At 44.0% G+C, this 26,206-nt stretch overlaps 1 protein-coding gene across 2 annotated transcripts in view; it reads right to left on the reverse strand.

Annotated features, from left to right (window-relative positions):
• ascc3 (activating signal cointegrator 1 complex subunit 3) overlaps nt 1–26,206 on the reverse strand; it is a 146,285-nt gene that overhangs the window by 110,004 nt on the left and 10,075 nt on the right. For both annotated transcript variants that reach the window (XM_024385525.2, XM_024385526.2), the window contains exons 6-9: nt 24,917–25,034; nt 9,872–10,070; nt 9,065–9,200; nt 8,169–8,294 (exon numbers count right to left, since the gene is read on the reverse strand). In XM_024385525.2, coding sequence (XP_024241293.1) covers nt 8,169–8,294; nt 9,065–9,200; nt 9,872–10,070; nt 24,917–25,034 — 579 coding nt within the window. The remainder of the gene's footprint in view (nt 1–8,168; nt 8,295–9,064; nt 9,201–9,871; nt 10,071–24,916; nt 25,035–26,206) is intronic.

The raw sequence follows: 26,206 nt of genomic DNA on the forward strand, positions 1-26,206 counted from the left end.
AATGATTGATATTTAGTATACATTTGTCAAATCTGTGTCCGTATTGTCCATGAGTTTCTAGTAGCTAGACCCTATGGTTCAAGAGAAAATGTATTTAAAAAGCCTCTAACAATGCCACTAGATGTCTTGTGATAGATTACATAAACTCATTGAAAGATAACACAATTCTGGTAGTTTACTGGTAAAGTTTGAAAGTTTCCAGTAATATACCCTCCCTAGTCTAAGTCTTCTCATGCCTCCATGGATATATCAGTACATCTGTAAGTGCCGGAGTGAGAGCCTACAGTCTATGTACTGGATGAGTAGGTAGTCATGTTTCCAGATCGAGTATGGAGAGGTTGTGTTGTTTTTCTGTCAGCACGAGAGGGAATCTCTCTCTCTCATTATATTTATACACAGAAATTAGATAGGCTTTTATCAGCGTGACGAGAGCAGGATTCAATCGTTAAAAAGGCCCTCTAATAAATTCCCCACTTTTAATGTTTCACAGTGCTAGTAAAGGCTTGCCAGGCAGGGCAGAGCCCTGTTGCCCATTACAGCTTTCAATAAATGGCAATCTACGCTACTCTGCGTGATGGTGGAGAAAGAAAGGGAAAAAAGCTGACAGGCTTTCGGTTCGGCCTGCCTTGCAAAGCACTGCTCCTAATAGCACGTAAAGACGTATTAGCCTCGGCGGTCTGTGCTTGGTGCTTAATAAGAGAGAGGCATTTTGTTTCAGAGTAGCCCGGCTTAAGTTAATGAATAGAGGAGCTCCTGCACTAGGGGCTAATTGACATCGCTCAGCTGAACAGGCTCCATATCAATCTGGACCCGTCACACAGGGGTTTCAAACAGAACAGGAAGCAGGGAATCTAGCCTGCTGGAGCTAGTGGAGAGACAGGGAGAAGCCCAGGCCAAAAAAAAAGACAAGAAAGAAAGATTAGGCTTTCAGAAAACGAGAAGACAAGACAATGATGTCTGTTTATTTTAAAGGTGGAACTTGTAAATGAATTTGTGGAATGGCCAGGGCTACAGAATTAACAAAACGGTTGATTAACTCTCTCTGTAAGACACAACCACAAACTTATCATGCCCTTGTGTACTGCAATTAATTGTTTCCTGTGAGAAAAAGAAACAGGAAATTAACTCCCGAGAGAAAGGAGATAAATCCTGTCTGTCCATCCCAACTCATCCCACTTATAACAGAGGAGAGCCTCTGACATTGATCACTTCCTTCATGATGAGGACCAAGGGTCCTTCCACCACTCTCTCTCGTGCAGAGGGGGATGCAATTGCATGTAAGGGCCCACATCAGACCTGGGTTACAATAGTATTTGTTTTCTTTCAAATACTACTGAATACTATCAAATACACTTTGAGCAAAAGACTGTCTGCCTTGATTGGGACGCGCATGCATGTTTTGCCACTCTTTTCAGGCACTTGGTCAAACCTTCCAATCAAATACCTGGTCCCTTAGAGCACTTACCGTTTGATGTGCCAGAGGCTTGAAGATAGTGTGAATAGCAGAGAACCAACTCGAAGAGCAAATGTTTCAGGTACTGGGGCGAGTAATAGCCAAGGTAGCAGAGCCCAGGGCTAGGGGTGAAACCAGGGTTGGAGATGAGGGTTAAGGAAGGAGATAGGACCTGAGGTACGGGATAGGGCCAGGATGATACCAAGTCTCGCAATATTCCTTCAATGGCGAAAATGAAAACAAAAACCGGCTGTGTGTAAAATATTGTGTGCTATAGCTTGAAAAATCAATCAATGTGACTCTGGATGACAACATAATGATGGTTGTTTCCAACATTAGGGCTGTTTTCCTAAAGAAGTTCAATCCACTTAGTGTTTTGTTTCCTTGCCGCAATACTGGTATCGTCCCAGCCCTAGTGTGGGAGAGAGCTTTTCAAAAGTGATACTCTCATACCCAATCCCAGCCCTAGTGATACTCTCAAACCCAATCCCAGCCCTAGTGTGGGAGAGAGCTTTTCAAAAGTGATACTCTCATACCCAATCCCAGCCCTAGTGTGGGAGAGAGCTTTTCAAAAGTGATACTCTCATACCCAATCCCAGCCCTAGTGATACTCTCATACCCAATCCCAGCCCTAGTGTGGGAGAGAGCTTTTCCCAAAGCCCTACTCATACCCAATCCCAGCCCTAGTCATACTCTCATACCCAATCCCAGCCCTAGTCATACCCAATCCCAGCCCTAGTCATACCCAATCCCAGCCCTAGTCATACCCAATCCCAGCCCTAGTCATACCCAATCCCAGCCCTAGTCATACCCAATCCCAGCCCTAGTCATACCCAATCCCAGCCCTAGTCATACCCAATCCCAGCCCTAGTCATACCCAATCCCAGCCCTAGTCATACCCAATCCCAGCCCTAGTGTGAGAGAGCTTTTCAAAAGTGATACTCTCATACCCAATCCCAGCCCTAGTCATACTCTCATACCCAATCCCAGCCCTAGTCATACTCTCATACCCAATCCCAGCCCTAGTCCCAATCCCAGCCCTAGTGTGGGAGAGAGCTTTTCAAAAGTGATACTCTCATACCCAATCCCAGCCCTAGTCATACTCTCATACCCAATCCCAGCCCTAGTCATACTCTCATACCCAATCCCAGCCCTAGTCATACTCTCATACCCAATCCCAGCCCTAGTCATACTCTCATACCCAATCCCAGCCCTAGTCATACTCTCATACCCAATCCTAGCCCTAGTGTGGGAGAGAGCTTTTCAAAAGTGATACTCTCATACCCAATCCCAGTCATACTCTCATACCCAATCCCAGCCCTAGTGTGAGAGAGAGCTTTTCAAAAGTGATACTCTCATACCCAATCCCAGCCCTAGTCATACTCTCATACCCAATCCCAGCCCTAGTCATACTCTCATACCCAATCCCAGCCCTAGTCATACTCTCATACCCAATCCTAGCCCTAGTGTGGGAGAGAGCTTTTCAAAAGTGATACTCTCATACCCAATCCCAGCCCTAGTCATACTCTCATACCCAATCCCAGCCCTAGTGTGGGAGAGAGCTTTTCAAAAGTGATACTCTCATACCCAATCCCAGCCCTAGTCATACTCTCATACCCAATCCCAGCCCTAGTCATACTCTCATACCCAATCCCAGCCCTAGTCATACTCTCATACCCAATCCCAGCCCTAGTCATACTCTCATACCCAATCCCAGCCCTAGTCATACTCTCATACCCAATCCCAGCCCTAGTGTGGGAGAGAGCTTTTCAAAAGTGATACTCTCATACCCAATCCCAGCCCTAGTCATACTCTCACACCCAATCCCAGCCCTAGTGATACTCTCACACCCAATCCCAGCCCTAGTGATGCTCTCACACCCAATCCCAGCCCTAGTGATACTCTCATACCCAATCCCAGCCCTAGTCATACTCTCATACCCAAACCCAGCCCTAGTCATACTCTCATACCCAATCCCAGCCCTAGTGTGGGAGAGAGCTTTTCAAAAGTGATACTCTCATACCCAATCCCAGCCCTAGTGTGGGAGAGAGCTTTTCAAAAGTGATACTCTCATACCCAATCCCAGCCCTAGTCATACCCCAGCCCTAGTCATACTCTCATACCCAAACCCAGCCCTAGTGATGCTCTCATACCCAAACCCAGCCCTAGTCATGCTCTCATACCCAATCCCAGCCAGTGTGATAGCTTTCATCAAACCCAGTGATACTCTCACACCCAAACCCAGCCCTAGTGATACGCTCACACCCAATCCCAGCCCTAGTGATGCTCTCACACCCAATCCCAGCCCTAGTGATGCTCTCACACCCAATCCCAGCCCTAGTGATGCTCTCACACCCAATCCCAGCCCTAGTGATGCTCTCACACCCAATCCCAGCCCTAGTGATGCTCTCACACCCAATCCCAGCCCTAGTGATGCTCTCACACCCAATCCCAGCCATAGTGATGCTCTCACACCCAATCCCAGCCATAGTGATGCTCTCGCACCCAATCCCAGCCATAGTGATGCTCTCGCACCCAATCCCAGCCCTAGTGATGCTCTCGCACCCAATCCCAGCCCTAGTGATGCTCTCACACCCAATCCCAGCCATAGTGATGCTCTCACACCCAATCCCAGCCCTAGTGATGCTCTCACACCCAATCCCAGCCCTAGTGATGCTCTCACACCCAATCCCAGCCCTAGTGATGCTCTCACACCCAATCCCAGCCCTAGTGATACTCTCACACCCAATCCCAGCCCACTTCATGAAGTTCCCTCTCTGGAACAGCAGAATGGGTGTAAAAACTAAATAGCTGAAACTCCACTTAGCCCACCAGAAGAAGCTAGGGATTGATGGGGGACAGTGACATGCTTACATGAAAAAAAAACACCACAAAAATCTGGACATTTACACATTTAAAAAAGCCTAATGAAGATAATGAGTGACAGCCAGGGAGACAAACACCTGAGCCGACGTCACACAGATGCGGCAAAAATAACAACAGCAACCACACATGCATGACCAATCCTTATCTTAATCAATTTGTCTCAGCCTGCGATCACACACACAGTATGCCTGTCATCTTGATTGACAGACGGGTTAAGTGAGGTGAACAGCTACAGGAGTACCCTACAAATATGACAAAATATGTTCCAAGGTTTAAACATATCCAGTCATCTTCAGATATGATGCCATGTTTTGGGCACATCCAGGGGAGTTAATTCCACACGTATGATTCTACCCAAAATCTATTCAAGATTAAATGTAGTGCATTTCACAACACACTTGACAGAGAATAAATGCCATAATAACAGTTTCTAAACATCCCACCATGATCCCATACAGAAGAACCAGAAGAAAAGACAGTGATGTGATTGAACTGAAGCCAACTGACAACCTCTGCTCTCCCATCTTCCAAATGCCTGGGTGAGGATTAGCTCACCTGTCTGTCAGTCCGGTCCACTGCCCTGCTATTGGCTGAGGGCAGATTTGTAAGCCTGTCACTCAGACTGTCACTCAGCCTGTCAGTCAGGGAGGAGAAGCCATTGTGTCTCCAGACAGCTGGCTGAGAACTACAGCACTTCCATTAAGACTCAACATCACTCACTGCCAATTACGGCTTCATAATGCTCCCAGTCGCTTGAATATGGACACCAGGAAGTGAAACTGAGCACGCCCTGGCTGGCACTCACACGGATACCTTTTACAGACAGACTTTACAATATTATGAGGGGATGTTTTTTAGAGCCCAATTCACACAGTCCCATTTGTACCATATTCTTGGCCTGGATAAGCCTGGTTTATCTCCCGTGCAGATGCCCGTGCACATTTTGTTACATTACTGCCTTACTCTAAAATTGAATAACTAGTTTTCCCCCCCTCAATCTACACATAATATCCCATAATGACAAAGCAAAAACAGGTTTAGACATTTTTGCAAATGTATAAAAATTGAAGATTTTTTTTTTTTTACATAAGTATTCAGACCCTTTACTCAGTACTTTGATGAAGCATTTTTGGCAGCGATTACAGCTTAGAGTATTCTTGGGTACGACGCTACAAGCTTGGCACACCTGTATTTGGGGAGTTTCTCCCATTCTACTCTGCAGATCCTCTCAAGATCTGTCAGGTTGGATGGGGAGCATCGCTGCACAGTTGTTTTCAGGTCTATCCAGAGATGTTCGATCAAGTTCAAATCTGGGCTCTGGCTGGGCCACTCAAGGACATTCAGAGACTTGTCCCGAAGCCACTCCTATATTCTCTTGGCTGTGTGCTTAGGTTCATTGTCCTCTTAGAAGGTGTACCTTCGCCCCAGTCTATGGTCCTGAGTGGTATGGAGCAGGTTTTCATCAAGGATCTCTCTATACTTTGCTCCGTTCATCTTTCCCTCGATCCTCAAATCAAATTGTATTGGTCACATACACATGGTTAGCAGATGTTAATGTGAGTGTAGAAAAATGCTTGTGCTTCTAGATCCAATAGTGCAGTAACATCTCCTGACTTGTCTCCCAGTCACTGTTGCTGAAAAACATCCCGACAGCATGATGCTGCCACCGTGCTTCATCATAGGGATGGTGTCAGGTTTCCTCCAGACGTGACGCTTGGCATTCAGGCCAAACAGTTCAATCTTGGTTTCAACAGACCAGATCATCTTGTTTCTTATGATCTGAGAGTCCTTTAGGTCCCCTTTGCCAAATTCCAAGCGGGTTGTTGTGCTTTTTACTGAGGAGTGGCTTCAGAGATGGTTGTCCTTCTGGAAGGTTCTCCCATCTCCACAGAGGAACTCTAGAGCTCTGTCAGAGTGACCATCAGGTTCTTGGTCACCTCCCTGACAAAGGCCCTTCTCCCCCGATTGCTCAGTTTGGCCAGCTCTAGGGAGAGTCTTGGCGGTTCCAAACTTCTATTTAAAGAATGATGGAGACCACTGTGTTCTTGGGGATGTTCAATGCAGCAGAAATGTTTTGGTACCCTTCCTCAGATCTGTGCCTCTACGCAATCCTGTCGGAGCTCTACGGACAATTTCTTTGACATCATGGCTTGATTTTTGCTCTGACATGCACTGTCAACTGTGGGACCTTATATAGACAGGTGTGTGGCTTTCCAGATCATATGCAATACATTTAATTTACCACAGGCAGAGTCCAATCAAGTTGTTGAAACATCTCAAGGATGATCAATGGAAGCAGGATGCACCGGAGTTCAATTTCGAGTCTCATAGCAAAGGAATACTTATGTAAATAAGGTATGTGTTTTTTTTATTTTTTATTACATTTTTTTGCTTTGTCATTATGGGGTATTGTGTGTAGATTGATTAAATGACTTTTTTTCCTCATCAATTTTAGAATAAGACTGTAATGTAAGAATGTGGAAAAAGTCCAGGTCTGAATACTTCCCGAATGCACTGTATGATTTCATGTGCATGCTGCAACCAATAGGTATTTCGTTCATTAAACAGACAAGACACACCTGATCACAGTCAACACACATATTTTATAATAGGCTAAGAATATAGGCTCAAAAGGTTCTACAGCTGTACCATTGAGAGCATCTTGACTGGCTGTATCACTGCTTGGTATGGCAATAGCACCGCCCTCGATCGCAAGGTGCTACATAGGGTTGTGCAGACAGCCCAGTACATCACTAGGACCGAGCTCCCTGCCATCCATGACCTCTATCAGGCAGTGTGAAAGGAAGGCCCGGAAAATTGTTAACAACTCCAACCACCCAAGCGATACACTGTTCTCTCTGCTTCTGCACGACAAACGGTCCTGGTGCATCAAGTCTGACACCAACAGACTCCTGAACAGTTTCAATCCCCACTCCATTATACTGCTAAATACTGTAGCTAACAAAATAGCTACACAGACTTTCTTATTTTTGCACTGTCTATATGCACACGCACATGGGCCTACACATTGACACTCAAACACACGACCAACATTTGCTTAGACGCACATGCTTACACACATACATTTATAATGACTCTACACACACCCATACAATCATTATATATTCTGCACATTTTTGGGGGATATTCAAGTTGTCAATGTATTGCTATAACTAGCAGCAAGATAAACTTTAAAGTTTAAACATTAGGCTGTGACGCAATAGGGTAAATGCAGATGGGTAACCCTCAGACTATTTATTTCTATCCGCAATGCTGCATCAGGTGGGCTACATCATGTGACAAAGCTTATTGATAAATAGTAGGACTGGGACGATACCACAGTATCGTGATATCTTTTCCATGGCAAAAATGAAAAACAAGAATCAGATCTAACTCTTTGGTCCGTTAAAAACCTGCTGCATGTAAAATATTGTGATCTGTATTATGGAAAATAAATTGATGGAATGTCAGTTTCCAACATTAGGGCTGTTTTCCTTAAGAAGTTAAATCTTCTTTGTGATTTGTTTCCTTACCATGATACTAATGAGTGTCGCGATACTGGTATCGTCACGGCCCAACTAAATAGCACACCTGCCTGACAATATGGACCAATCTGTTATATTGGGGTCATTTCTGGAGGGAGAATGATATTTTATTTTTCACTTATGAGTAGAAAGTCCTTTTAAAAAGTAACCAGAATTGACCTTCTCACAGTCATTCTCCCCCCAAAATTGCAGGTCCCTCCATGATGTGTAGTATGCTGTGTGCTTTTGACAGTGCTGTGTGCCCCCCACCTCCCAAATTCACATGTAACCATTGGGTGTCTTACCTCGTCCAGTTCAGAGATGTAGATGGGTTTCTCCTCAAAGCCGATGGACATGGGATCACTAGGAGGAATCTCCACCTCTTCATACATCTTATTATTCTCTCTCTTTATCCCCTCTGGTAACATCAGCTGAAAACAACAAACACATCCCAAATATTAGCAACGCACCACATTACATAAAGTAGATTTCCACCCCAATCTATTTATTACCAACTGAACTACATAATATTAAACATTTTACAGTACACACAATAAAACATCAGCAAACACCGCCTCAACTTGAAAACAAACACATTCAAAACATTGCAAAAGTCATGTTCAGATTAGAAAATATATCAACTTTCCAGTAAACATCATTTCCTCCAGCCCACCTGCTCATACTGAACTGAGGACAAAAGCAACACAGCCCAGGTTAGTTGATGCAAATAGTGAGTGAAAAAGCAGCAAGAATTAAAAAATAGATAATAAAAATGGGATAAAAGCAGTGGCTTGTGGGTAATGTGATGGGTACTGGTGAAGGTTGGTGGTTGAACGAAGTGTGTGTGTGTCTGTGCGCTCTATCACTTTCCTCCCGGTCGCTATCAAAGAGAAATGGAAGTAATGAAAGCTGTTCATTTTGCCCATTAATACAGGTGGGCAGGATTTGAAAATGTCTTCTAGTCTTGTTATAGTCATTGTTTATTTGGATAGAACATGATGGTCTAGGGGTCAAGTGTATAGGGCATAGATTTGGTATTGGGCAGTACAGGGCTTTGTCCCAAAAGGCTCCCTATTCCCTTATCCCTATATAGTGCACTACTTTTGACCAGAGCCCTATGGAGCCTGCGCAAAAGTAGTGCATTATATAAGAAAAATGGTGTCATTTGTGACGCACCTCTGGTAATCCCCACATACTGTACCTTGGCTCCCCCTACAAAGGCAGAGGTCTTGGTGGCCTCGGCGTAGCAGTCATAGACGTTGGGGTAGCGGATGCGTTCGTACACCCGCTCTCTGCTCAGCACTGGAGACCGCCGTGCTGTCAGCAGGGCCTGCTCTCTGGAGAAACACAACCAGGACAACACACAACCATTAAATCAACCACAACCGAACACAACAATACATCCATAAAACCCATTAAAAAATATAGTATTTCAACACCAAACATCCACATGAAGAGCAGAACAGCCATAGTTACACATGCTTAATGTGTGGTTGGTTGTGATTGGGGATGGATACTAGAGTTGAGAGCTGTTAGACAGGAGAGGTGTGGAGATGTGAGGCTCTGGAGTAATACTATTCTCTGCTAACGTAATGTGGCTTACCTCTCTGCTAATCTCTTCCTTCATACTCTGCCGGATTCGGCCCGGATAAGTTTAATTAAACCGATCACTGCGCCACTTTTTTATCCGCTAAAATGAAACTTTCTGAAAGATCCCTTATTATTTATTTATTTTCAGAAAAAAACGTGACCAGGAGCCGTGTTGTTTTTCTTACAACCTGCAGCCGAGCAGTGATGTGAAATGCAGGAGGGTGTTTCCATATGGAAAGAAGATCACAGGGGGAGATGTAGAAAAAGAAGTAAAACAGAGAGAAGGGAAAATGGAGAGGGAAGGAAAAAGAGGCAGAGAGAAAGAGAAAGAAAGAAGAGACATGAGAAGAGAGAGAGAAGAGAAAGATAGGAAAGGGAAAGGGGAAGAGCTAGAAATAGATCTAGTGTGGTGGTTCACCTCTGAGCTCTCATCTCCTTGGGGTCAAAGTAGAGGTCGGAAGAGGATTCGGTGTCATCCCAACGTCTCTCCCCCCTCTTCCTCTCCCTCTTCTCCTCCCTCCGGTGCATCTTCATCATCTCTTTCTCCTTCCCCGACTGGATGGTCACCTGACAGCCATATGTGGGCTTGCTGCCCCCCTCTCCTCCACGGCTACCATCTAAACACAAGAATAACAGAGACATCAGTAAAAGGTTACAAACCGAGATGGTCACAAAGAAGATGGTCACAAAGAAACAGTTGGTTCATCAGTGATACATTCAACGTTTCTATGAGCTGGGCTACTATATTGTCTAGTGTAATTGAGCACTTATAATACGGTAACTAAGTACGGAATAGCATGTACAGTACTCTAATACACGCTTTTCCACCGCCTATAGTATACCGCCTATATTATAGCTGTAGGTCTCGGTGAAGTCACCACACCATCTACTCTTCAGCTGTGCTGTTTTTCAGACATGGTTGCTAGACTGGTCAATAGTTAATGGTGAGAGCCGAGCTGCGATGCAACAGGACTGACAAGTGGCTGTGTGTGTTTCTCCAGACTGCAACAACTATATCTGTTCAGAGTCTGGTAGCCACCAGGAGAAAAGGACCATTTCTAACCTCAGGACCTCAGCATTAATTCATATTGTAACGCGTGTGTGTGTGCGTGCGTGTGTGTGTGTCCTTTACTTAAACCCTGCATGGGTAAGGGCCCACAGGAGACCACCAGCTTGTTGTTGAGCAAGGGGAGCGAGCATCACAGGAGCAAAATAAACCCTAACAGCATACAAGTGACGTGAGTCAAATCCAGGAGGACCTAAAATCCCAGGGTGGCCTAGACCCTTATCTTTCTAGTGTGTGTGTGTGTGTGTGTGTGTGTGTGTGTGTGTGTGTGTGTGTGTGTGTGTGTGTGTATATATATATATATACACACTCTATACTAGGGTTTTATATTTTCCAGAGAATTATATGGAAAATGTCCAGTATCCCGGTATTCCTGTTGAAACCAGAAGTGCTATTTAAAAGCATATAATCCCAGAGAAAAAAAGCCATGATTATACCACTGTAAATGGAGAAATACACATTTTGATTATACAGGTTTTAATAAACTCAAAGTTCTCAGTCACCACACTTTTATTGATATAGCCAAGTTTTAAATGACTATTTTACCCAGGTAATTCATTGGCTTTGTTGTTTTCAGTAGTCCATAGTAGACAAATTCACAAAAAAATGTTTCAATACAATGTAAGAGTCTAGATATCTAGCTTTGAATGTCCTGATCAGTCCTGATGTTCCCAATTGCCCATTTGAGTAAATTCCTACAACTCCAAAAACTCCCCTCTAACTGGATTGAGTGGGCGGTGTGTGGACTTGGTTTAACACATAGGTGTCAAAAGTGCTTCAAATATAAAACAGTTGAGATCATTTTGCAGAAAATAATAAATGTTCCTCGAGTTGTCAGAGTTTAGCATGACGAAAAGTAGCTAACAGCCATGCTCTGTGCTCTCTCATGTCTCGTCATTGAGCAGAGTCGCCCAAGAGGAGCTGTTGCTATATACACAGAAATCCAAAGCCGCCATGAGCAGAGCTCATCCACAGGGAGCGAGTGACAGACGCAGAGGAGCAGTTAATGGATTTAATAACGAAGGAAGTTATTTCTAATTTCAGGTTTTGGGCAAAAGCAATCGGGCCTGAACGTCGCAGGCATGGGTAGGGCTCGGCAGGGCTCTAGTAAACATCACAGCAAATCATTTGAATTACACGCCCACCAATGGTTGAAGAGCCAGAGAGAGTCAGCTAGTACGTGCAGCTTTCTGGGAATCCCTGGCAAAGAAGAGAAGGGTGGAAGTGCAAAGTCTCGCATGGTGACGTAATTTGACTTTTTGACAGACGAGGTGTTTCGATATCTATGATGCAACCATACAATAAATGATGATATGTTGATGGTATTTCGAGACCGTATTTATGGTGGATTGACTAGAAATACACATGAAAATGGATTTAGAGTAAAATTCCCCTTTAAAAAGGTAGCCTCGGCCTATGAAGCACTTTTGGCCGACTGGTCAAATATTATGAGGTCCAGTGAAAATGACATTTGTTTTAGCCTACCTCAGCATTTTCTCTCCCATTGCAACTGGCTATCGGGGGGATTTGGGAAGGTTATGGTGTTTTTACTTCATTATAACCTGCTTATTGTGGTGACTGTCACAGGGAACACCAGCTTCTAAATAAACAGGCCTAAGCTAGCGGAGATTCAGCACCATGGATAGCTCAGTTAATCAACTGCCCGCAAATCTGACCAGTAGCCCACCGTGTGGCCGCTTTTGTAATCATAACATCATGAAACAATGGTGCAAATGTCGATTTCCTAAAGCGCTTTTGTGGACACAGTATCTGCTGTTTTGTGATTAGCTACCGTTTATATTTCAGCCTCTGCCAGTACCACGTTAGTGGATATTTGAATGCGAGATGGAGATTGGACATTGTGTATCGTAACGGCATCGAGGTCGCCTGCACATATAGTACGCAATTACATTATTTAGAAGCCATGCAGCCTAAGGGATGTTTTCTATTGGGGACTTTATGATGAGTGAATATGGTAGGCTGCTAGCATTGACTGGTTTAATGTATGAATGAAGCCAGAGAGTTGATACTGTATATCGCACGTGCATATTTTGTACTTTTGCGTCTCAGCTTATTTAACCTTCTCTTTCTCTGCATATCTCACCAGTTGTGATATGTTGAGGGAATCTTGGGCATGGTGGGCTATGGACATTTTTTGGGCGCTGATCTGTATAGCCTGTAGGTCTACTTGTTCTTTGCAATGGAATGGTAGGAGAACCCATTGCACGCAGCGCTTTGAATTGATGGCGACTTTGTGTAATAGGTCTACGGTAGGCTACAACAGCACACAAATCACACACTGAGCGCTGATGATTGATCATGCAGATAACAGAGCAGAGAAGGCCGCAGAGAAGCCAGACATACACACTGCATATCATTTAACAGTTCCATTTCATGTCACACTGTTAATAGAAATAATATTACCTATTCCTTATCCCTCCCTCCCTCCCCCTAACCCCCATCCATATCCCTCCCATCTATCCATCCCATCCATATCCCTCCCATCCATATCCCTCCCTCCCATCCATATCCCTCCCTCCCATCCATATCCCTCCCTTCCATTCCCTCCCTCCCTTATCCCTCCCTCCCTTATCCCTCCCTCCCTCCCTATCCCTCATCCCTTTCCCTCCCTCCCTTCCCTCCCTCCCTTATCCCTCCCTCCCTTATCCCTCATCCCTTTCTCTCGTTCCCTTTCTAGCTCTCTCATCCACTCCTGCTACATCTCTCAGTTTTGAACAGTGATTGCCACCAACTTTTGTGTGTGAAACAAACCTGAAGACGGGAGGGCCGGGTATTCGTGTGGTTGAGTCTGTTTCGACCGTTACATGGACTCTTAATGTGATGAAGCTTTGTTGCTCCTTGCTGAAACAAGCAAATTCAGTTGCCTAGGCAACGCCCCCCACAACACAGCAGCAGCAGACACAGAAACTAGAATGAATAGAACATGCTTGGAATCTCTAAAACTGGCAATTTGACTGGTAAACTCATGGCTAGCCTACAGTACACTCGCAATAGTTCAAGTCGAAATACATGTAATAATTAGGAATTCCTCACTTTAACACTTTTTGGTTACTACATAATTCAATTTCCCATATGTGTTATTTCACAGTTTTGATGTATTCACTATTATTCTACAATGTAGAAAATAGCAACAACAAACTGGAATGTGTCCAAACTTTTGACTGGTACTGTATATCACAAGTAGTAGACTACATTTTTCTTCACCTCAAACAGCAAGTAAACAAAGTCTGTTTTTAAAATCAATTGAGAATGACAAAAGTTACTGAAAGCATTTGGACAATATTTCCAATTCTCTCCCTTTCGATAACCACTCAGCATGAAAGGGAAAAATGTAATGCTCTGATCCAGTGGAAACGTCATAAAACCCCCGATTACTTCTTTTCCCTTGCACAAATAGCCTACAGCTGTGTCTGTCCCGAGCTCACTGGCGCAGGAAACTCTGGGGCCCCAGAATATGTTATACAATGTCTCAAGGTTTTCTAGCACAAGTTTTAGGGCGACCCAGCTGATGCGTTTCAAGTTTGTTGCAGGGAGGCCATGCGTAGCAAATGTGATTTATAGGATATTTATTTTTATCAGGATATTTTCTACCTGCAGGCTGCAATGTTTTTGTGTTGGCTTTCGTAGGCTATTTTTACACAGCAATAAAACAGCTGCTTTTAGACTGGTATAATTTTAATTTAGATATAATGCAGATTAACCACAGACAATGATTTTGAGATACAAAGACTATTATAAATTAAATTAAACTGTTCCACGAAAATGTGCATATGAAAATCCTAACTGGCATTCAAACAAGTTTGAGGGAGGAACACCCAGACCCCCCGCTAGGTTACTCCCCCCTTATCAAACCAAAGTTGCACCCCTGCATGCACAGAAAGAGAAACACAAACAAAGTCACACACACAGACAGACAACTGGAGGCTATTCATGTCAGGTTTTAACTGACAGCTGGTTCTGGCTGGGACCACCAGTACCGCCCAACCTGCGGCAACTTCAGGGATCACTACTAAACTGGACACACGGTGGGACACACACACGAAAACAAACAACTGTAGGGTTCACATGGCTACTAGACTGGGCAGGTCAACCACAGACGTCTTACCTTCCCTGCCCAGCTAGAGACGCTTGGCTTCGGTTGCCAGATGTGTTATCACCGATCTTGACCCGCTAATTAGACTCTTCCTCATTACTACTGCTGCTTTGTTAGTTATGCGCAGAGGCAGGTTTAATTAGCAGCTCTACAACAGGGCATGCCTCCAATCACCCCCTAACCCAGGGGTGGGCAATTCCATTCCTCGAGGGCCTGACTGATGTCATAGTTTTGCCCCAGCTAACACACTTGACTCCAATAATCACCTAATCATGATCTTCAGTTTAAAATGCAATTTGATTAATCAGCTGTGTTTGGTAGGGATGGAGAAAAAGTGTGACACCAATCAGGCCCAGAGGAATGGAGTTGCCCATCCCTGCCCTAACCCGTCCTTCTTTACTGTCTGCTGGGAAAGATAACGTCACACACAGGGCTTACTGTAAGCTAGGGCTGATATGGAGACTGGGGTCAGTGAAGATTCAAGTGTCCTGAAAAAACACTCCTGGCTGGCGAACCAACAAGCTGTGGATGGATGAGAAGAGGTCTGCCTGGGAAACCTCTGCTCCATGGGAGAGCAGCAGGGCTTCTGCCTGGCAGGAGGAGACCAGTCCTAGACACTGCTGTGCAGAGGAGACTGGTGGGAGGAGCTATAGGAGAATGGACTTATTATAATGTCTGGAATGAAATAAATGGAAGTCAAGTGATTTCCATATGTTTTATACTGTTCCATTAATACAATTTCAGCCATTAGAATGAGCCTGTCCTTCATTAGCTCCTCCCACCAGCCTCCACTGCTGGTGTGAATTCAGGTAGGTCAAACATTCCCAAAGCTAGAGGTAGAAATGTTAATGAACATAGCTAACATCCTTCCCTATTGTACTTGAAATAATCCTCTGTTCTACACAAGTGTGTTCTGTAATGTTGAACCCTGCTGGACAGCAGCATGTCAGTGTGTCGTACCTCATGCTCTCCGGTGTCTCACCACCCACCCAGTCCACTGTCCTACACCCATCTGAGCCCTTATTCTGTCAGTCCACTGTCCTACACCCACCTGAGGCCTTATTCTGTCAGTCCACTCCACTGTCCTGTCAGTCCACCCTATCTGAGCCCTTATTCTGTCAGTCCACTGTCCTACACCCATCTGAGCCCTTATTCTGTCAGTCCACTGTCCTACACCCATCTGAGCCCTTATTCTGTCAGTCCACTGTCCTACACCCATCTGAGCCCTTATTCTGTCAGTCCACTGTCCTACACCCACCTGAGCCCTTATTCAGTCAGTCCACTGTCCTACACCCACCTGAGCCCTTATTCTGTCAGTCCACTGTCCTACACCCATCTGAGCCCTTATTCTGTCAGTCCACTGTCGTACACCCACCTGAGGCCTTATTCTGTCAGTCCACAGTCCTACACCAATCTGAGCCACTGTCCTACACCCATCTATTCTGTCAGTCCACTGTCCTACACCCATCTGAGCCCTTATTCTGTCAGTCCACTGTCCTACACCCATCTGAGCCCTTATTCTGTCAGTCCACTGTCCTAGTCCAGTCCACTGTCCTACACCCATCTGAGCCCTTATTCTGTCAGTCCACTGTCCTACACCCACCTGAGCCCTTATTCTGTCAGTCCACTGTCCTACACCCATCTGAGCCCTTATTCAGTCAGTCCACTGTCCTACACCCACCTGAGCCCTTATTCAGTCAGTCCACTGTCCTACACCCACCTGAGCCCTTATTCTGTCAGTCCACTGTCCTACACCCACCTGAGCCCTTATTCAGTCAGTCCAATGTCCTACACCCATCTGAGCCCTTATTCTCAGTCAGTCCACTGTCCTACACCCATCTGAGCCCTTATTCTCAGTCAGTCCACTGTCCTACACCCATCTGAGCCCTTATTCTCAGTCAGTCCACTGTCCTACACCCATCTGAGCCCTTATTTCTGTCAGTCCACTGTGCGCCACCCATCTGAGCCCTTAGTCAGTTCACTGTCCTACATCAATCTATAGTACATCCAGCTATCTCTAACAGGATTGGTTAGAGTGTGAAATTATCCAATCTCATAGGTGTGTGCAGCCTCCCAGTGGCCACATATGCATTTCTGTTTGTCCCATCTTTCTGTCCTCCCAGAATGAGCAGAGACTGGTCAGTGGTTCTGACACAGTGACACTACTATCACTCCCCCCTCCTGGTTTCAGGAAACAGGCCCCTTCCTAATCCCTAATGAAATGCAGTCAACTGACCCACTGGGAGCTGGGGTTAACATGTCTGAATCAGATGGAACAGGGAGGAAATGAGGACTGGACTACTGCACTGTGTACTCAAGTCCCACATTTAGACAAGCCATTTGGAGAATAAAAATGGTGAGAGTAGAAAAACAAGAATGGATATTAATTCATTTATCCATCAATCAATAAATCTTACGTATTTATGTAGCCATGTTTACAGTAACATTTGTCACAAAGTCCTTTACAGTAACACAGCATGGGGAACCACTGAATATGGTTTAATTAGTGAAGTAAATATGTGAAATCCCAACAAGATTGTATAGGTCTTAATTAACCTTTCAGTCTGAGCTAGTGTGTGAAGTAGGCCTTGTCTGTCAAGTAGGAGGACCAGATTTGATCATCCTCCCCTCCCTGTAACACTGGAATGAGAGTAAAAATCATTTAGATGAAAAACTAACTCCCTGTCAGTGCCGGTCCATCCTCCCTCTCTCACTTTCTCCCAGCCCATAAAAACTCAAAAAGGCTCTTTTGAATTTTTCATCCATCCCTCTGACGCCATCTCCACCTTCACATCCATTTCCATCTCAAAGGCAGCAGCTCTTCTCCTTTCTTTCCCCCTTACATTTGTGACACGGTCACAACTGTACACCCCAGCACCCCTCTCTTAGCCCCCGCTGACACTGTGGTTGTACATCTACACCCCTCCTTTCTCTCCCTCTTCCCTTTCATGTGGCTCGCTCACCCGCTCACTCTCTTGATCTGTGTGAGCTCTGTGCTGCTGCGTTCCACATCTATTGGGTTTGCAAGATATGATTGGGGAACTTGCTGCATTCAAATTGAGCTTCTTCCCCCTTGTGGTTACCACTTTATAAACAAATGTAAACAGATACTGAGCAATTAGCAAAAACATGCTCTAGCATGTCGATAGAGCAGGGGAGTAAACCAACGAGGGAGAAAACCAACGAGGAAGTAAACCAACAAGGAAGTAAACCAACGAGCACACTCTGGAATAGGATGTGTGAAGTGGTGTGTGTGCGCACGTGCGTGGTAAGGGCCTGTGTGCACACGCCTAATGCATGCATGAATGTGTGTCTGTGTGCCTACCACGTGAGTGTGTGTCTACCACGTGAGTGTATGTCTGTGTGCCTACCACGTGAGTGTGTGTCTGTGTGCCTACCACGTGAGTGTGTGTCTGTGTGCCTACCACGTGAGTGTGTGTCTGTGTGCCTACCACGTGAGTGTGTGTCTGTGTGCCTACCACGTGAGTGTGTGTCTGCGTGCCTACCACGTGAGTGTGTGTCTGCGTGCCTACCACGTGAGTGTGTGTCTGCGTGCCTACCACGTGAGTGTGTGTCTGTGTGCCTACCACGTGAGTGTGTGTCTGTGTGCCTACCACGTGAGTGTGTGTCTGTGTGCCTACCACGTGAGTGTGTGTCTGTGTGCCTACCACGTGAGTGTGTGTCTGTGTGCCTACCACGTGAGTGTGTGTCTGTGTGCCTACCACGTGAGTGTGTGTCTGTGTGCCTACCACGTGAGTGTGTGTCTGTGTGCCTACCACGTGAGTGTGTGTCTGAATGAGAAAGCGAAACTCTTGCAAGCCACGTCTTGGCTCATTTTAATATGTAGAACATGTTCCACAAACAGTTCCATAGTACTGAGAGGGCTGGCTGACGGTGCAGTGCGTGATTCGCTGCCTGACCGTTTGTCTACAGAGATACTAACTAGTTAGTGACCATGTCAGCAATGATTAAGTTCACCCTGAACAGCTCAAATTCCCTCCGTTTTTTATTTTACTCAAGAGACGGCGTGTGTGTGCTTCATTACTCAAACATGATGTAAAGGCCATAAGCTCAGGGAAAGCTTAGAGAAGAGACGAAGAGTCTATTCTTTGTCATAATAATTCTATATATAGAACACCATGCATATCTATGAACATTCCTGGGAAGCAAATCACAGAAGATAAGCGTCTCACCATCTACTGCCTTCATCAGTAGTACCAGCTAGCTGAATCACTTGAGTTGGAGTATGCTGCACAGATTTCAATTCTCATTTAGAGATCTGTAAAAACAGCCATCAGGCAGAGTACATGTATTTACCAACATGACGAGTAAGGAGTTTGCAATTTGAAAGCTAATCAGCAGTTGACAGACCCTCCCACCAAATCCCACTTCTTTGATGGAATGCAGAAAGTGGGAAATTTAATCAGCCTCTTTTAGCCCCTCCTGACCTCTCCACTCTGTCGTCAAGGCAAAGTTAATCTCAAAAGCCGTCTGGCAGGCAGGTGAACTTTGACAAGCGAAAAGAGAAGAAGAAGCCTATCACCACTTCTTCTCCATGCGTGTAACGTGAATTGTGGATGGATGATGGGAAGAAAAGAAAAAAAACAACCCAGAAAAAATCCTCCGTCTCTCTTCTCTGTGGTCAATACATGACAAAGAGCGGAAGAGGCAAGTAAGCTAAAGTAGGCCAATGAGCCCTTATACGCTCTCAAGGTTTACTACCAACCACTGCCCCAACAGTGTAAAAGGAAAATAATATATCAAAGTGATTCACTATTAAAAATGAACTTTTAGTTCACCACACTCAGCTCCTTTTTCCAGGGGCTGGAAGTGACCTAGAGAAGTGAAGACTTTAGGATGCAGTACGGTCCAGAGATAAAGTATCATGGAACACAAGTGAGCTTGATGTGAAAAACATCGCTCTTCCCCTAGCCCACTAACACCTGCAGTTCCAAAATGGTAACGTAAAGAAAACAGATACAGCCTAATATGTTGGAACCGGTTGTAGTTTCTGTCGCACTGCTATGCTTTGTTTTTGGCCAGGTCGCAGTTGTAAATGAGAACTTGTTCTTAACTGGCCTACCTGGTTAAATAAAGGTGAAATAAATAAAATAAAAAAATAAAAAAACGGGTTGAAATGACATCACAACCGGATTACGTCATCATTAACGACGACATTGCAATCAGTTTTGTACCACTGTGCACAGACTAGTGATTATCTAGGCTACCTATCCAGTCCAATCAGGTAAGAGACGATTGTGGTGCGTCTACCTGCCCAGTATACCTTAGCCTCATTCCCTGGTCAAAACGACCTGGCACTTGATACCACACCTAGGCCTCAGGTACCATAGAACCAACCACAGCTAATTAATGATTTATACTGCTTAATTACACACAGATTGATTGATTAAATACACATACTAATGAATTGCACACAAACTGATAACGATTTAGTCTTGAGTTACTAAGTCCAACCCTTTAAACACGTGAGAATTGGCCTATACGAATAGGGCTACGTTGAAATGTTTCTTGTAGAAGAAAAATGAAGAGCATATGCATAACCATGGTAGCAACTGAAAGGGAACAGTTTGGAGATTATGAAAATATTAGACAAAAGGTGAGGACACAACAGTTCACCTGAAACAAGGCATCATGTGAAAGCTTGTTCTATTGCCAACATGACGAGCTCAGTTCTAAAATACTATCTTACAGTTAGGCTTTCACAATGGAATAAGTCATTAAAGTGCATCCAGGTGGGTGTGCCCCAACACATTTTCACAATAGCCAAAGATGGGTATGATGCCATGTAATCTTATAACTACATCCAACATAGTGATCATAAAAGTTTACATGAGTTGTATAATATAGAATAATATGGAAATGTGGCTTGCTTGTATGACATCCGTAATAAAGAAATGCTCTGCTTTGTTGACACCACACTCCACAAAGCAAGTCCTGCAGGCTCTAGTTTTATCTTATCTTGATTATTGTCCAGTCATATGGTCAAGTCCTGCAGGCTCTAGTTTTATCTTATCTTGATTATTGTCCAGTCATATGGTCAAGTCCTGCAGGCTCTAGTTTTCTCTTATCTTGATTATTGTCCAGTCATATGGTCAAGTCCTGCAGGCTCTAGTTTTCTCATCTTGATTATTGTCCAGTCATATGGTCAAGTCCTGCAGGCTCTAGTTTTATCTTATCTTGATTATTGTCCAGTCATATGGTCAAGTCCTGCAGGCTCTAGTTTTCTCTTATCTTGATTATTGTCCAGTCATATGGTCAAGTCCTGCAGGCTCTAGTTTTCTCATCTTGATTATTGTCCAGTCATATGTTCACATGTCACATGAGAGACAGATGCACACACACACACTACATGTTCGTCTTTTGTGTGTAAAGTATTTTTTGTTATGTGTAGGACCCCAGTAAGACTAACCCTATACATCAAAGCTGTATTTATTATAATTCTCAGTGTATCATCTTTCAAAATACATCGAGTCTAATGTACAGCATATCGCTCACTCGGATATGTGCAAAAGTGCAAAAGTTGCCCAATTACTGGAAGGGATGGGGGCAACTTCTTGTAGCGCGATGATCCAAAAATGGTGTAAAATTATTTTTAGTCCATTTGGTTTGGGTTTTTTCTGTGAGCTAGCTCAATGCACAGTTTTTCTAGAGATCAGTCTGATCAAACCCTAACTGCGATGTAGTAGGGAGACAATATTCCACATTGTTTACAGCAGAAAACTTGGTAATTAACTACAATGACCATAATCCATCGTACGCTTACATGTCGGGTCTGTGTATTCTTTTACACATGCTAATTGCACGAGGTATCTACCTGAAAACACATGATCTAAGTGACATAGATTCAGCGGCCATTAAAGAATGCCTTAATTACTTTGAAGAACCACTAAAATAGTGATTTTGGCAGACAACATAGGCAGCAGCTCTATAGAGATGAGATGACTTGGAATGAAACGATAAAGTCATCGAATAAAACAAATGTAATATACACAACAAGTGAAATATTTCATTAAACGAATGTAATGTGAATAAATGATGCTTAATAAAGTGATAAGCACTAAATGGGCAGTCACCACCATCATGGGACTTCTATGTTGATACAGCATTCAACCCACATAACGCATAGTGCATTTATTATTTCATTTTTATAATCGAAACCGAAAACCGTGATTATTTTTAAATAATGTGAAGCAGAGACACAGAGCTCTGACGTCATGTATAGCATGTTACTGTACAGCCACTGCATTCCAATTTTGGGGTACGAGTGGAAAGGGCTACAGGTCCAATACAGACTGTTTTTTGGCTCAATAGCAAATTATTTCTGGGTAACAATTTTTAAGTACCTTACTGTGATTGTTTTCAATGGAAATGGTGGAGGGGAAAAAAATAAACAAAAATAGCTTCTTAGCAAAGAGCAATTTCTCATGCTAGAATTTTGCTACGACTGTCTGGGAGTTGTCTGAGTGGAGAGGGTAAACCTGAAAACAAGCTGTTATTGGCAGAGAGCTTTGGAACTCATTGGTCTATTAACGCATTTACAATTTCACCGTATTCTCTCTCACACGCAGGTCAATCTCATTTCTGATTGAACTGGGCCCTCTAAATTAGGTGGTTCATTTACAGTATCACAACCAACGCTGTAAATGTAGGATGTGGGAAATTAATGACAAATAGATAACATAAATCCCTTAGGCTATACAAATATATAGAAATGTTCTGAAAAACTAAAATTCCAGCTTTATTTATATATTTTTTCAATTTGTTTGATGCCTGCCTACGATTTGGAACCGACGACAAATTGTCCATCCTTATCCTCCCACACACATCTTCAGCTACTCACAGCTTTGTTCACATTTCAAGGGTTAAAAAAAAAACTATTAGCCTCCAAGCGAAGAAAACATCTCCAAAAAGAGGAGACAGAAAGCAGGAGAGACGAGGAGTGATACTGCTAGCTCAGCATGGGGTTCAGTGTATGAAAAATAACAGTCAGGCACTGGGCTCACTGTGCTACACAGGGAACAGCTTCAGTAACATCCAGTAGAATCAGTTCCATGCTGTGGGGAAATACAGACTGAAATCACTGACTGAATTCAGCTACAGGCCATGTTGGAAGTAACTTCAATATAAAACAGTCAGTGTACTCTGTAGGCAAAGCCTGGGAAACAGTGAACTACAGGGGCAACAGCCTTAATATGAGCCAATCAGCTCAGCTGAGCCAACAAGCAACAGGGGGAGAGCAATAGAGAAGACTAATGTAGAGAGGATACTTCATTGAACTACATAGGCTACTGTATGTACAGAGGAAGGAGCATATCTGCATAGCTAAGTTACAGCAGGGCACATATCCTAGTACAGGGGAGAACGCTTCAGCACCAACCAACTCAGTGTATTCTCTGGTACTAGCCTGGTCCCAGATCCATTTGTGCTGGACACTAATCATAGGAGTTGGCAAGACAGTAGAAACAGATCTAGGACCAGGCTACGGGATAATGCCACCCCTCAGTATAATAACAAGTCTACAGTGAGCATGTTGTCCCCCACAAATGATGTGGCGCTCCTCCCTGTGTCAATTATTCCAACATATGTTGTGTGGAAAGACATTCCATTTGTAAGTACCAAAATGATATAGGTAATTATGGGAAACTTGTTTCTCATGAGAAGATGTTTACATGTCCAAAACTCCATGACTGTAGCTCAAACGGGGCAGGAGCTATGCTTGTTCGCATGTTGGTTTGGTGCGGGACAAAATGTCTAATTAGCAGAAAAACTAACAGGCAGAGCTTATAGAAATGTGTTGCTCATGAGGGGATGCATATAACACCTCACTCCATGACAGTAGCTCAAACGGGACAGGATATACTTTTTTATACTTTTTACAAAGTTTGGAATTTCAGTATATTACTACAGTACCCCCCTTGGGCCAATCAGTGTAATTGTGTACATGCCGGATCTCTATGGCAAGATCACCAAAGATTCACCAAAGATTCACCAAATCGGGCCAGTGCTGTCTGAGACATTGCATGTGATGAACATACTAAAGGTCGGACACAGAGCTACAGTCCCCTTCCAGATTTCATCGTGGGGACAGTAATACTATACAAGGCATGAGCCAGGTATTTGTCTATAGAGTGAAATCCTACTTTGCTACATTTTCTCTGATTTGTGAGAAGTAGTGGAAGGCAAGAGGGGCAAAAAGAGAGTGACTGGTCTAGTGCTGGAGATGATGACTATCTTGGACTTAAATGGATCATGGTGCATTACCTCCCCCAACCCCCGACCCTCCTCCCCCAACCTCCTCCCCAAAAACCTAGAGAAATAATGAAGGACTGAGCTAAGCTTAATAGGCTATCTTTAGGTAATAGCTTTTCAGTGTATTGAGCCGTTTGACAATCATGCAGAAAATGAGAGCAATACCCAGCTCCAAAACAGACCTGAGGGGTAGGTGATGGGAACAAAGAAATGAGAGAACGATGAGGGAGGGAGGGAGGGAGTGAGGGGGGAGATATAGAACAGAAAATAAGGTGGAAAGTTTAACGTTTGGGTAGAGAGGATGGGGAATAGCCTTTTCAGTTACGTGAAACGTACATAAAATTAACACATTTTCCATCTTGAATAGCGGTAGGGAAGTATTTGTAATTGTATTCCTTAGTAGGCTACAGCTTTACCAACCTTCACCCATGACAAAGAGACAGGGACACTGTGCATTTCATACTGTACCTCTCTGTACTAGAGTACTGGACACCATCAAAGATTTACAGAGTCCAATATTGATTTGTACATCAAACCCTCATATAGATCTTTAAGGGTTGTTGGAGCTGGACTGTGCTGTTTGTGTTGTAGGGATTAACATCCAAACATGGACCAGTTGTTAAAGGTCATGACCCTGCTGAGAAATGCATAGCCAAGAGTCGACCTTAGTGACCCTATCATACATCACCCTCTCCTTCCCTTGAGAAGACCCTGACAATGATGAAGGTTGGGGGTAAATAAGTATAAAACATTTAAATTAAAAAACGCCCAATATTAAAAGTGGTCCTCCAAATCCGGGGTAGTGACAGGCAAAATATTGATCTATTTAATTTTTAAAAATTCAATGTTGAATGTCAAGATTTGTCTAGGTAGGTAGACTGAATTTCAAACCAATTATCTACAGTTTAATTCAACAACGATACTCTACCCCACTGCTCTCCGAGAGTGTGGATCTCTGGTTTCTATGGAGATGACCTGGATGCCTCTGGTGCAGGGGGTGGGGTCTGACTCACCTGGTGGGTAGTTGATCCTGTCTGCAGGGATGGAAAGGAGAGAGTCCACGATAGAAGACCTTCTCTGGAGGAGAACAGAGATCATCTCAAATCCCTCTGGGCCCAGCAGCTCAAACAGCTGGATGAGAGCGAGAGAGAGATTCAAAGAGCGAGATAGAGGAGCAGAGAGAGAGAGGGGGAGATGAAGAGCGAGACATGGTGTGCTTAAGCCAAAAACACTAAAGCAGTAAACAAACATATCCTATGGTTCAACCTCCATCCTCCCCTCCAAACACATGCTTGCAGTGCCAAGAATGAACACCTGGTTATTACCATGCCCAAAGTAAGTCTGGGCCTGAGACAGAATAATGCTGTGCCGCTTAGCCCCCCAAACACAGCCACCTGGCACTTAGCTGGCTGGGGACAGCAAAACAACAGTAAACCTGACTGGGAGGGAAGCGATCACTGAGCTAGGAGCTGGCTAGCACAGGAGAGAAACATACAGTATTAACCATAGGGGGTGAAAATGCTGTGTGCAACAGACACAATGAGTATGTTTACATGCACACTAATACACAGTGTACAAAACATAAGAAAAAAAAAAATGTATTTTTTTTTAAACAATCTTTATTTAACTAGGCAAGTCAGTTAAGAACAAATTCTTATTTACAATGTTATTTACAATGAGGGCCTAAAGGTTTAAGTGCCTTTGAACGGGGTATGGTAGTAGATGCTAGGCGCACCAGTTTGAGTATGTCAAGAACTGCAATGCTGCTGGGTTTTTCACGCTCAACCGTTTCCTGTGTGTATCAAGTAAGGTCCACCACCCAAAGGACATCCAGCCAACTTGACAACTGTGGGAAGCATTGGAGTCAACATGGGCCAACATCCCTGTGGAATGCTTTCGACACCTTGTAGAGTCCATGCCCTGATGAATTGAGGATGTTCTGAGGGCAAAAGGGGGTGCAACTCAATATTAGGAAGGTGTTCCTATTGTTTAGTGAACCCAGTGTAATATATTAAACTGATTATGGCAGGATGCAGATTATGCAAGTCATGTAAACACTTTACTCTGCTTATCTTAAAATCAGCATAAAGTCTATATCAAAGTAAGCATCCACTGAATAAAACACCTAGTTTTCTAAGCAATCTGGAATTATTAGGACATGTAAACAGTTTAATCCATGTTCCAGCGGTGTAATTGATCTGCACATTTACCAGCACCGGTAGCACAACCCTCCCTCTTATACACGAATGAAGTGAGTTTGGAAAAACAGAAAGAATGCATCTTAGAATTAATTTTCACATACA

This window comes from Oncorhynchus tshawytscha, linkage group LG23, assembly GCF_018296145.1.
Source record: "Oncorhynchus tshawytscha isolate Ot180627B linkage group LG23, Otsh_v2.0, whole genome shotgun sequence".
NCBI lineage: Eukaryota > Metazoa > Chordata > Actinopteri > Salmoniformes > Salmonidae > Oncorhynchus > Oncorhynchus tshawytscha.